At 42.7% G+C, this 13,442-nt stretch overlaps 1 protein-coding gene across 1 annotated transcript in view; it reads left to right on the top strand.

Moving 5' to 3' along the window:
- Rala (RAS like proto-oncogene A) overlaps positions 1 to 4,993 on the top strand; it is a 47,891-nt gene extending 42,898 nt beyond the window's left edge. Inside the window, exon 5 of the mRNA XM_050142341.1 lies at positions 3,077 to 4,993. Coding sequence (XP_049998298.1) covers positions 3,077 to 3,199 — 123 coding nt within the window. The 3' untranslated portion in view covers positions 3,200 to 4,993. The remainder of the gene's footprint in view (positions 1 to 3,076) is intronic.
- The last annotated feature ends 8,449 nt before the right edge of the window (positions 4,994 to 13,442 follow it).

A 13,442-nucleotide genomic window follows, 5' to 3' on the forward strand; every position in this document is an offset into this window, starting at 1 on the left:
CTGTCAGAATTTGGGTGTTTTGTTTTGTGATTTCTGGGTTGTATGGCTTAGAGTCTTTGACCATTCTTAGGTGTGTGTGTATGTGTGTACTTTCTTTTTGTGTTCGTTTTTATAATAATAGCTCCTTAGTTTTATTGAAAGTCAATGTAGTCTGTGGTGTGAACTCAGGGCCAATAAATACTTAAAAGTGGAAATAGTGATGAGGGTAGTTTTTATTTTCAACCACAGATATTTTAAGTCAAGCATGAGCCTTTGGATATTTTCATTATGCAAAGAGGGATTTCCTCTGGTTGTTCATATAGAATTAGAAAACCAAATTTCATACATACTAGGTTGCCCTAAAATGAAAAAAGAGGATGGAGCCAGAGAACAAGATGGGAGGAAGGGGAGAGTATAGTAAAGAAAAAGAAGTTGATGGTCCTTCAATTGGGGGAGTATTGGTTATCTGGTTCCTTGTTCCTTTTCCCTAATTGCTGTTTCTGTTAGTTGGCACTTGAAATGGGACTTTATATCTAATGCCAATTTAAATTTTTTCTACCATGGTTTCTAGTTTTGGTAATTTCTAAAAGAAGCTTACTATACATGTAAGCCTTCCCTTACATCCTTTTCATAGTGTACTGTGTCTGTCGGCAGTAGAGATCAGTACTGGGCCTCTCTCATGGAGGCTTGGTCAGAAGGGAGGCTTCCTACTGGAGCTAGTCCCATCTGGATAGAAGCGGCGGCTTCTGAAATCCCTGGGAAAAGTAGAAATCCAACAGTGGGGTTTATGCTGTTGTGGTGTTTCAGCACTGGATGTTCCCCTCCGGAATTTACCCTTTAGTCATTCATCCCGTCTGCTGCATCATTGGTTTCTATAGCATCCTCACTTTCTTGTCTCAAGTTTACATTTCTTACTTCAGCTCAAATATCAACTGTTCACCTAAGAATCTTTGGTTCCATTTGATAGATTTGTTACTCAGCAGCCTCAACCTGAGAATATTTGCTCATTGCTTCTCAACCTGAGAATATTTGCTCATTGATTTTTTTTCACTGAACAAGAACAAAGAATACTTTTTAAAAAAAATGAAACACTCATGAATTCACATCGTTAACAGTTTCAGATTTACTATCATAGAACCTTACCTCTTTGAGGTGACGTTCACTCTGGAAATCCTGGCTTCACAACAACAGAATGGCTCCTGTGTTATCCCAGTGAATTACTTTCACAGTAAGCCAGAGTGTTTGGCTTTGTTTTTGTTGTTGCTGGAGTTTGGGGTATGTATATATGTGTGTGTGCATATGTTTGTGTACCTATATGTGGGCATAAGTATTTGTGTATGAGTGTGTGTGAGTGTGTGTTTGTTATTCAGGATCACAACTAGAGTCTCATGCATTCTAAGTATTGTTGGGTCCTTATTGTTGATGGACTTTTGTTATTATCTTTATTCATCCATAACACCTAAGGTGAATTTGCCATATACTGTGTTCCAAAGATTCTTATTCTTGAAATAACACTTTCCTCTACATGATTTGTGTCGTCAACTTAGAATGTAGTCATTCTTGTTTCCAGTTTTCAATTTTTTTTTTTTTTTTGATTTTCAAGACAGGGTTTCTCCGTAGCTTTTTGGTTCCTGTCCTGGAATTAGCTCTTGTAGACCAGGCTAGCCTCGAACTCACAGAGATCCGCCTGCCTCTGCCTCCCGAGTGCTGGGATTAAAGGCATGCGCCACCATCGCCCAGCTTCAGTTTTCAATTTTCAATAATTTTTATGTCTTATTTCAATTTTATTTATGTACAAAATTGTAATTTTCCCAGGTAGAAGTTACTTAGCAGAGTACATTCAGAGGTGCCCAGTGGTTCCGACATCCCATTGCTCTTGAAGATAGTGTCCTAAGAAGTCAGTGGTATTTGCTCCATCATTCGATTGTTTCATTGTTGCAGATGCAGACAGATGTGCATGTCCTGCTCCTCCCACACAGGGGCCATTCTCCATACATCTGTACCTGGCAGTTCTCAGTTGGTTTCCCTTGAGAACTAAAGGCATGTTAAGAAAGCATGTCAGACATTGCAGTCATTGTCGTTTAAGGTCTATGTGTACATACACATGTGACATGCTATCTTTTATATTTCTTGGGGGTTTTTTTAGTCTTATTTCAGTTGGGTTTTTTGTATATTTTTAATTCTATAAGTGGTAACTGAATTTCTTTAGAAAATTCAAACATTTGTTAAAGTAGACAGGAAGTTGATGAATTCAGGGCTTTAAAAACCAAGGACGTTAGAATATGGAATGTGAGAGTTAGCCTCCCCTCTCACACTTAGTATACTGTTTTTCATTTTTCTAGGCCTTTCTTTGTTAGAGGACAAAAGATTTGTAATTGAAATTTAACATCTCAGTTATTTCACTAGCAATTTTTAGTTACTGTGCTAGTTTTTTCATTTTAATAATTACCATTAATTAGCAAAGTACATTTGTTAATCAAAGTGCTCAAAGTATATATTTCTATGGTCTGTATATACCATAAAATGGATGGTTCAGCTGTTCAAAGCACTGATTGCCCTTGTGGAGGACCTGGGTTTAGTGCCCAGCACGCATGTGACAGTTCACAACAACCTGGAACACCAGTTCCAGGGGATCCAGTGTTCTGGCCACATCAGGCACAAGGCACACCATTGGTGCACATGCATACATTTAGGCTCATGCAACATAAAATAGAAATAGCCTTTTAAAAATACGTCATGTAATTATTTGAGTTTTATCTTGGCCCTATCATTACTATATAGCATTTTTCATTGGAATCTTGAGAACTACAGTAAATAGGTGGGATTTGTTATACAAACATTTTACCAAGAGGTACATGTCATTCAGAAAAGTTGCTGGGTTTTTTTCTCAAGCTTCTTGGAGACTCCAGCTTGCTTGTGCTTTCCTCTGCCTGTACTCGCCAGGGTACAGGGCAGCACTTGCCATCCTGTGAGTGGCCCTGGGCCGTCTCAGGAAGGAACTCCTAGATAGGATGCCTTCATCCCCAGGGTTTGCTGCTGCAGCACAGAAGCACCACGTTCCTGCTGTCGCTTATTTTATTTACTTTCCTTTTTCTAGGTATTTTTTGATTTAATGAGGGAAATTCGAGCCAGAAAGATGGAAGACAGCAAAGAAAAGAATGGAAAAAAGAAGAGGAAAAGTTTAGCCAAGAGAATCAGAGAAAGATGCTGCATTTTATAATGGAAGCCCAAACTCCTTTCTTATCCTGACCATACTAATAAATGTAATTTATAAGCATTGCCATTGAAGGCTCATTGACTGAAATTACTCTAACATTTTGGAAATTGTTATGTGTCACTAAAAGCATGAATCGGAACTGCACTGGAAGTCAAATTCACTTAAAAAAGAAATTGTGTGGCTTCACCAAGAAGCAGAGCTCAACTTATTTCATAATTGCCTACATTTATCACAGTCTTGAATGTAGCGTGTAAGCTTGTTTGGGGGGGGGGGCAGTCTTTCTTGAATTGTTAATCAAGAGGTAAGATGGGGTGGGTGGGAGGAACGGCCACTTCCTCTGATGTTTATTATAAAGCTTAAATTTTATATTATTTTAAAATGTCTTGGTCTTCTACTGCCTTGAAAAATGACAGTTGTGAACATGTTAACTGTACCACTTTTTAAACTGTTGTTATGCAAATCTAGAAGAAGAAGTTACTGGCATGGTTGTTGCATATAGTAAAATGAGAGTAATTCATCTGTTAATCTGCATATTAATTACCTGGTAATTAACTTAGAAAAATGGTGTGAACTTATACATGGACATTTTTGAATATGCCTTAATTTAGAAACTGAAAATAATCCAGCTACATCATTCTGGGTGTGTTCTCACTAGCACTTGGGGGCACTCACTGCCCACATGACTGGCTACAAGGTTTTATCTTGCCAGGCAGTGTAGAGCTACAAGGAAAATTCCTGAGAAGTGTGTGTCTGCTGACCAAATTAAAGATGTGTGCCATACTCTGGTTCTGAGAGTTCCAGAGCTCCGTCATTGGTTTAATGAGCTGTACAGTAGTTAAAGATAAAGGACCAGCATATATTCATACGATGACTTTAGATTATGGGCGTGAGTACCAAGTTTGAATGAATGCTCCTTTTGTGTAGGATGCTGGTCCCCAGTAATCACTTTCTGCAAGTGAAGTACGTTTAAGTGTTAAATCTCCTGGGAGCAGGGAATAGGGAAGACCATCAGGAGAGCTAATGTGGTTTTGCACTGGGACACTTGAGGAAAAGTGCTTGCCACCTGTCAGTTCTAAATGTGTACTCGTGAGGTTACAGTTTGGGCGTTAGGAGGAGTCTTTGTAGTCTCTTTATGTTCATAATGAATACTGTACCTATATTTCCTAAGGTTAACATGAGGCAGTTGAACATGTTAGGCACACACTGACCAATGTCAGACTGTGATGTTTCCGCTGCAAGAATTCAAGCATGCTGTTAGGAACATAATTTCAATGGGAAGTAAACCACTATTAGATTTTTCTTTTCCTCTGTGGGGCTAAGACACTTGATTAAAGTTTTTAACTTGTTGTACAGTCAGAATTTCATCAGGTCAAAGAGATGCTCAGGCGTTCCAGGAAACAAATGTGTACATGAAACTACCAGAGACAGGCGTTCAGGAACTCAGCTGTCTAGATATTACATTCAGCATATCATAAATACTTCTCCTTAAAGGGTTTGATTTAATGTTTTCACAGGCTAGGCCATGTGCGCGATTAGAGTTCCCTGTGTACCCCCAGCCAGCAGGCCCAGCATGGCTGTTGTGCACTCATGCAGTCCTTGTCGAACCAGGGTCCTAACCATGATCGTGGCCATTTGCTTTGAGACCTTTCCCTCTCCTGGGTACTAGGTGCTATGAAGCCAGCTGACAGAGATGCATCACATGTCTTAGGCTGATGCCACTACCCGGTTCATTTATTTGCAATTTGAGCCATTTAAAGACCAATAAACTTCCTTTTTTAAAAATGTTTGTGGTGTTAATTGATGTTTACAGTGTGGTGTTTTTACTTTACCCCCGGGGCATCTTGATCAGAGATGAAAACAGCTGAATCTGTTGAGCCATCAGTTTAGAGACCTTCGTGTACTGGCAGATTTCTTAGAGTTTGGCAGTGTTGGTGCTCGGCTTTAAGTCACTCTCAGGATGGGAGACTCCTGTGTGCAGTTGCCAGCAGGTGGGCTCTGAACTATCATAAAAAGTCTCAGCTGCCTTTTCCTTCAGATGCCTCTAAGCTCCAGACTAACAGATGGCACATTTACATCTGTTTCCTAATCAGAATGTTCCAAAGACAGTTTTGCTTCGAAAGGAGGGTAGGAGTGACCACCCTGTTACCTTTTACATTGGCTATCTGCTAAGTCATGGCCATTAACTGTTGAATCAACCTTAAGTTAGAAGAACACAGCCTTTCAAACGCAGTTTACCTAAATGCTTTAACTCACAAGCAGTGATGGAAGGAGTGCATTTGTATTAGAGCCAGAATAATTCAGCCAAACTTCGTGAAACACGGTGCTGATTTGTATGAGCCCATCGTGTTAGGGTAAGTTCGAGACTAAGTCAGAATGTCATGTCTCATTTTTAACTTCAGTTGCCTTAGTGAACCTGAGGATGGAGTATCGAAGCATTCAGGGCTCTCTTTGCAAGTTCCTTTGGGAGTCAAGAACATCTCAGTAGTACATGCCTTCAATTTTCAGTGGCGTTTTGGGTTTGCCTGTTCTGGCTGCTGCTGGGAATATGCCAGCAAAGGGGAAATGGGGTAAGGGTGGTCCCAATTGCTGCTAAGAAAGTGCCTACACACCCCATGCACAAGGAGAGGATGTGACGCTACAAGGTCTGAGATGAAACTTATTTCTCCTTAATGTTGTTGCTAATCCTTTTAATAGTAGCATTTACGTTTAGGTAAAATACGGACCTTGAAGATTTAACTTAACTGGCAGAAATAGGTGCCCTTGTTAGCCTTTATTTTGCACGTAAGGAATGTGGGGCATAGAAAAGAATGACCTTGAACATTTGGTCCTCCTGCCTCAAGTGCTGGGATTGGAAGCACATACCACATAGGATGCTGGGGATCAAATCCAAGAACTCAAGCACTCTGCCAACTGCTTCATAAAGCCCCAGGCCCCCAGTTCATACTCTAAAAGCAGAGTGGATCTGAGGTTATATATATAAAAAAATCATTTCAAGTTCACTAAGGTGGGAATCGCCCACAATTTCGCAGCATTGAAGGGTTGTCTTTAGAAAGCTGGCAGATGTTGCTATGTAAACAGAAAGGGTCCTGCTTGCATCCTGGTTGCTATGCCACAGGGAGGGAAACTGCAGAGCTCAGCTTGCAGTCAGACCTTCTATTTCCTATTTCACTAAAGAAGCAGCACAGACCCTTCATCCCACAACAGTTTACTGTAAAATCGTTTCTTAGAGCTAAGTTCCAGTAGCTCTGCACACAGCTATTGAAGTGTTTGTGAGGGGTGGGTGAAGCTTTTAGTTATCCATCAGTACTAAGAGCCTTTCTAGGCATGAGAAAGGGTGAAAAGGGTTTAACTTTTTGTTATTTCTTTTTGGTGCTGGGAATCAAAAGCGGGACCTTACACATGCTAGACTAGCACTCTGCCTAGTGATCTGTATCCCCAAAATCTATTTTAGAGAAGCTTCAAGCCATGATAATTTACATGATTAATGATAAAATTGCTTTTATCAAAATCCCCAAGGAAAACACCTAAAGCATTTAAATACTTGAATGCAACTAAACTCCTAAGGGCAGGATGTTTGAACAAGCCAAGAAGCCTGGAAGCTTGACCTGAAAGAGCAGAGATGGCATGTGGACTATTGTCTCCAGCGCCCCTGTAACTGTTACAGTTACTGCCCCCTCTTTCCTAAGAGTTTCTGTGTGACACCATTTAACACTGATTACACCATGAAATAACTCATGTCTATTTTATTTGGCATGTTGGCAAAAAAGAAAAAAAAGGAACTAGAAGACTAGATGAAGAGATCCAGAGACTCGAGTTGTCTCCCTTCCTGAATCTGAGAGGGCCCTGCAGAAACCAGGTGGCCTTGTCATCTAGAGGGGCCAGATCAGGACTTAATTCTGTGCTACTAGGTCCTTCTTGCTTCTTCCACACCCTTTCAGTAACAATCACAACAACCAGGAATTCCTGTGTTTGGTTTTCATAACTGGATAATAGGTTCTCCGCCTATACAATAGCCCAGATTAAGCCCAATTAAAAAGTAAAAAACCAATTTGGCCAAAAGCATTCCCGGGTGACCCTCCAACCCCCAGAGACCAAGGTGGGGAGGTGGGCAAGAAAAAAAAATCACACAACCAGTCTAAAGGAGGGGGCTTAAATACCCTGCAGTTGAGAGACAGTGACGTGTCCGCCACAGACTGGGTCTGCACCCAAGTATGGTATGCCCCTAGACAGGGTTCTGAGCAGCTAGCAGCTTCCAAGGGAAGAGCTGCCACCTCAGAACTGGACCCTTGGTGGTTTCTCTGAGAAGGCAGGATTTGGAGAGGGAGAAATGGCTGGATCAAGCATGGGTGAGCTGGAAATTCTAACCAAACACCCTGTACTTGCCTAGCATTCTCGAAGCACTAGGTTCAATCCCCAGCATGGCCAGATGTTGGAGACCAGCTCTCAAAAATACCACTTACCAAGGCAGGGGAGTGGGGATTAGAAGTGTTAGTAAAAGGCACGAAGACACGAGTGAAAATAATAAAACAGAAAACAGTATAGTGCCTGTTATTCTTTTTTAAAAAATGCTGCAAAATCCCCGCGGCAGTAGGCAGCAGAAATGCTGTAGGTCCCAAATGGTGGTAGCGGGCCATGTGGTGGCAGGCAGCGGGCTCTGAGAGCAGCCAGTCCCAGGCAGAGACGGCTGCTGGTCCCTGAGCAACGGCTGGTCCCAGGCAGGGAGACACGTGACGGGCGGGCAGAAGACAGAAACATGGATAGACACGACATGCAGGGTGAGGTTGAATGTTTATTGAGGGGGTTATGGAGGAGGAAGGGCGAAGGGGGGGGGGACAGAGAGAGAGGGAGNCGGCTCACACCTTTAATCCCAAGCACTTGGGAGGCAGACGCAGGTGGGATTCAGTGAGTTCGAGGCTGCCTGGTTTCAGGAGAGACAGGACTGTTACGTGGAGAAACCTTGTCTCAAAAGAAAAACAAACAAACAAAAACATGTCTCATTATAACGGATTAGATAATCTGTATGCACAAAATAGTCTCTTTTAAACTAAGTAACAGTTCTTCCTCACGCTTAAAGGCTGTCTCCCACTGCTTCTTTACCACAGGCCTGCTATGCAATTATACTTCCTGCCTAATTTTGGGCAGTATTCTTCACAACTCTATAAGTACAGAGTCCTCTGGCTTAGTGCTTACCTAAAGAGCACATAAACACTAGGTTGTTTTTTTTCAACTTTGTTTGAAGGAAAAAAAAACATTAAATTATGCTAATATAGTTCTTTGAACTGAGTCTTAAAATCACTTCTAAGAAAAAATATCTGTGGTGACTCAGAAAAGATGCCTCCTTTAGTGCTTATCTCTAGTCTTAAATGTTTGTGCAGGGACCCCAGTGGTGGGCTGGTATAAAGAACAGCAAGCAGGTGGGCATGGTCTTCCTGGTTCAATCTAATCTACACTCGAAGTTCCCTGGAATCATTGCTGAAACAACGTCAAAGGAAAGATTTAAGAGCCTGGCAGTTGTAAATTATTAGAAGCCTAAGAAGGGAACCTACCAGCATCATACACTGAATTTTTATTACCACAGTGGCTCCGATCGTGATGCTAACACCGGCGTAATTGTTTGTGTAGTACCAGACCCATATTGCTTCTCAAGGTGCTGATTACTCGTTATGTACGATTAGTCAGGGGACAAGTGAGCAGACTAATCAGTGACAGATTAGGGATACAGTCTTGTTACACAGATTTGGGGCTCTACTAGCTAATTAACCATTAGAATAAGAGAAAGCCCAATCCTGACGACTAAGAGAAAGCTTTCCCTATCCTGTAGGATCTGGCTGACTAAGTAATACATAGATAACACATACTGAATCTCCCTTCTTGTCCGAGGCCTGGAATTTCATGTGCTTGTGATCTTGACTTTGAGCATGTGAAGAATAACCTGCTTTCTCTAACCCGCTGACTTCTTTCTGCTGTTGGAGTCACACAGCAAGAATTTCTCAAAGGCGAGGAAGCACCGGACAGAGAAGCTCCATAATTTTCCCCTTCACACAATGCCAAAGCAGTCTTATTGCTTTTATGTTCCTCCCCCCTTCCCCCAGTGCTGGGGGGGGGTAAACTGAAATCATTGGTAGCCAAGCAATCCATCACTGGGCTACTTATCCCCAGCCCTAATCCAATGACATGCTTCTTTGACTTTTTAAACCAAGTTTTCATTTTGCCAGTTTCTTTGCCATGTACAAAGATGAGACAGAGAGAGAGAGAGAGAGAGAGAGAGAGAGAGAGAGAGAGAGAGAGAGAGAGGGAAGAAAAGAGAGAGAGAGAGAGAGAGAGAAGAGAGAGAGAGAGAGAGAGAGAGAGAGAGAGAGAGAGAGAGAAGAAGACGGAAAAGAGAGCGAGCTCAGGCCGGAAGCTGGAGATCAGCCTGCCTCAGCGGATGGGGGAGGGAGCGGAGTGAGAGTGGGCGTGGCTTGTCTCTTAAAGAGACAGAAAACCATAACAGTGCCGGGAGGGAGTTCTAGAGAATACTGAAATTGCCCGCATTTAATTTCCATTTGCTTAAAATACCCTGATCCCAAAAGGTAGGAGTAAGATTTAAAAAAAAAAAAATTGCATTAACATGAAACAAGGAAATGAACAGACCAGTTGAAGGTTGTAGGCTCCATTCTTAGTTAAACATTCTGTTGCTAGAAGAAAACAAGTCATGCTCACACCCTAGACCAAAACATTGTGCAGGCAAACCGCTCCCTGGGTGGAATCCACTGTTATCTCCTTCAGGGAGTAGGGACTTAGTTGGAATCTTAGACCTTTGTTTGGAGTGGAAACAGACAATACCCTTGAAGGAAGAGACGTTCCAAGTCTCCGACCTTTGGTCAAGATGGAAATAGGCTCACATTTTTGGGCCTCCACAGCCAGAAAGAAAAATAACTCTGATGACTGACTTAGGGAGGGTTGTAGTCAGACTTCCTTTGGACTGGCAGCTCCTGAACAATGACACGGAGACTTTTTATTAATTATGGAAGCTTGGCCTTAGCTTAGACTTGTTCCCAACTAATTCTTAAAACTTAATCCATTTATATTAATCTAACATTCTGCCACGTGGCTTGTTACTTCTCCTTAGGACCCTATGTTCAACTTCCTCCATGCCTGGCTAGTGAGACCCCCTGCCTCTCAGATTCTTCTCAGAGTTCCTATCTCTCCCCAGAAATCCTGCCTATCCTCTCTTGCCTAGCTGTTGGCTATTCGGCTCTGTATTAAACCAATTAGAAGGTGCCTTAGGCAGGTGAGGTAAAACAGAGACATCTTCACACAGTGTACAAAAAGATTATCTCAAGAGAAAATGGAATGTGAAGGCCCAGGAAAGAAGGACAGGATTTTTAATCTTCCCAACAGAAGTGAATGATAAATGTGCCACCTGACCTGGAAATTATGACTGATTACAGGTAATGAAATGTATTGTTATATTCTTTAAATATGTACAAGTACCACACATCAGTTTTAAGCGTTAGCTAGGTTTACAGTGGTACACAGCTACGGAAGATGCTCACTCAAGCCCAGGGGTTCCTTATTGAGCTGGTGAGAGCCTAGTGTATTAAAAAGTTAGGGAAACATATATACTGAGGAAACAGATTTTAAAATAAGTTTACTATACCACAGAGAGAGAGAGAGAGAGAGAGAGAGAGAGAGAGAGAGAGAGAGAGAGAGAGAGAGCAACAAACTTATATCTTAGCCTCACTGAAGGCCTGGAGGAAAATGTGAGCCTGGGGATAGAGATTCTCTTCGCTCTCTGATGTGATTGTGTAAATATTCTGACCTAGTGAAAACCTTTAGTGCGCTCACACTCACTGACTGAGACGTGAGACAATCCAGCCTCCCAGTGCTGTTTTGTTCTATGGTGAGGTTGTATGTGCATATGCCCATGTGTTTGTAAACATGTGCTTCTTTGTGTTTGTACATGGATGTGTACATACATATGTGGAAGTCGGAGGTTGACAGTGCATGCCTTCCTCAGTCACTACCTTATCTTTTCAGGAAGTGCTTCTCACTGAACCTGGAGCTCCCTAATTAACTCTGCACCCCCAGTGTTGGTGCTACAGATGTGTGCCAACACACCCAACTTCTACATTGGTACCAGTGATCTGAACTCAGGCTTCTGTAGCCATCACTTTGTCCACTGGGCCATTATCCCACCCTCCTTTTGGGGTTTTTTTGATAACAAGGAGGCAGGGGGATGATGTAACCAATAGCAGTACAGTTGTATCTTGCCAGCTGTGTCTCCTGAAGGTCAGGTGCCCCTTTTGCCCCTTTGTGATTAAGCAGCCTTAAAGCTGAGGTTAGGTTGTTCCCGCTGTTTCAGGAAGTAAGGCACCAGGACATTCTCCCACGCATGTACACTAGCAAAGGGTCCACATCCTCTCAAGTCCAGATGCCATTGTGTTACCATTTGTATTGGGTCTGTTCTAGAGGACCATGAGAAGAAAGACCCTATGAAGGAGACCCAAGGGTCACCCTGCTCCCTGAATATGCCATTCACCTCACAAATATTCACTAGAAACTCCTTTAAATCCCACAACTCAGAGGTCACTAGCCTTGGTACAGCATACTCCAGTCTCTATTATTGGCTTAGCATTGCTCTACAAAATAAACTTTTGTTTTAAACCATCTAGATCTCCTGATTGAATTATTTCCTTTAAGAAGACAAGAGCCAGGAAATTTCTATATTACTTTATTGCTTGTTTCACAAGAACTCACAGCTATGTGTTACTGAAGAAGTTCATTCTTGAATTGTTCCAGGGTGACTGGAGGTAGCAACTCATAGGATTGGGCTAGTGCTAGAGTTAGGCTCTTAGTTGTTTCCGTGGAGAGGTCTCAATGTCCAGCATGATGCTATGGGGAGCTGAAAAGAACTTTTAGGCCTTGAGCCATGGTAAGAAGAAGTTAGGTCATGGGGAGTACCTTTCTAGAGGACTATGGGCCACGTGTTCACAGGTAGCAAGCAGCACACAAATACTTGAGATTGGAAACTCCTGAGCTTGGGAGAAAGACCTCCCCCTCCATGATGGAGCTGGAATTCGCTCAGTCTTCCATTCATTACCTCATTCGTCAACTTTTCCAACTTAAGTTTTTCTTAATAATTTTAAAATCTTAATTAAAATACAATTACATCGTTTTCCCCTTCCTTTGTGTCCCTTTAACCCTTCCCATGTCCTTTCCTTTACTCCCTTTCAAATGTATGGCCTCTTTTTCTTTGAGAACTATTACTTTATACATAGACACACACACACACACACACACACACACATGCATGTACAACCTGCTGAGTCCATTTGGTATGTGTGTGTGTGTTTTCAGGACTGGCTACTTGGTATTGGATAGTCACTTAGGGGCCTCATCCCTGGGGAAGACAAATTCTCCCTCTCAGTCCTTAGCCTCCTATATCTCTTTGACTCGGGGTGGGGCCCCTTCTGCTTTCCCTCATTCATGCTAGCGTGTCTATTAGTGCCGCCCTTGTTCAGGCGTTCTTTAGGCAGCCATGCTGATAAGACTTCATGCGTATCATTTCTAGAAGACATGATCTCACAGCCGACTTCCTGGTCCTCTGGCTCTTAATCTTTCCACCCCCTCTTTTACCAAGTTCCCTGAGCTTCAGGAGCGGAAGTTGTGCTGTAGATGCATAAGCTGGGGCTGGACACCCAACCGTCATCGCTCTCGGTATTTTGACCAGCCGTTCGCTATGATGGTCTCCATTGGCTGCAAAGAGAGGTAAGAATTACACTTACGTGTGGGTATAAGGATAGTGTGGAGTGCACTCAGGACTATGCTGGTCTAGTAAAGTTAGTCGGTCCTCAAAAGGGCAGCCTCACCAGGCCTTGGCAGTTTGCAAGGTTCCTGCCCTAGGCATGATTGCTCTCCTGTTGGCCTTGAGTTCAATGAGACAACTGTCGATTGCCATCTTGGGGAATATCTTACCACGCTGTTGCTGAGGGTTTGAAAAGGACTGGCCTCCATAGGCTCATAGATTTGAATGCTTGGTCGTTAGGGAGTATTTGAAAGGATGAAGATGTGAGGCCTTCTTGAAGTAGGTGTGGCCTCGTAGGAAGTGTGTCACTGGAGGTGGGCTTTGAGGTTTCAAAAGCTCAAACTAGGTCCACTGTCTGGCTCTGCCTGCTGCCTGCAGATCCAGGCAAACCCTGCCTGTAGAACTCTCGGCACCAAGTCTGCCTGTGTGCTGCCATCCTCCCTGCCGTGAGGATCA

This window comes from Alexandromys fortis, unplaced genomic scaffold (assembly GCF_014885135.2).
Source record: "Alexandromys fortis isolate MF-2015 unplaced genomic scaffold, M_Fortis_MF-2015_v1.1 scaffold_5, whole genome shotgun sequence".
In the NCBI taxonomy this organism is placed as follows: Eukaryota; Metazoa; Chordata; class Mammalia; order Rodentia; family Cricetidae; genus Alexandromys; species Alexandromys fortis.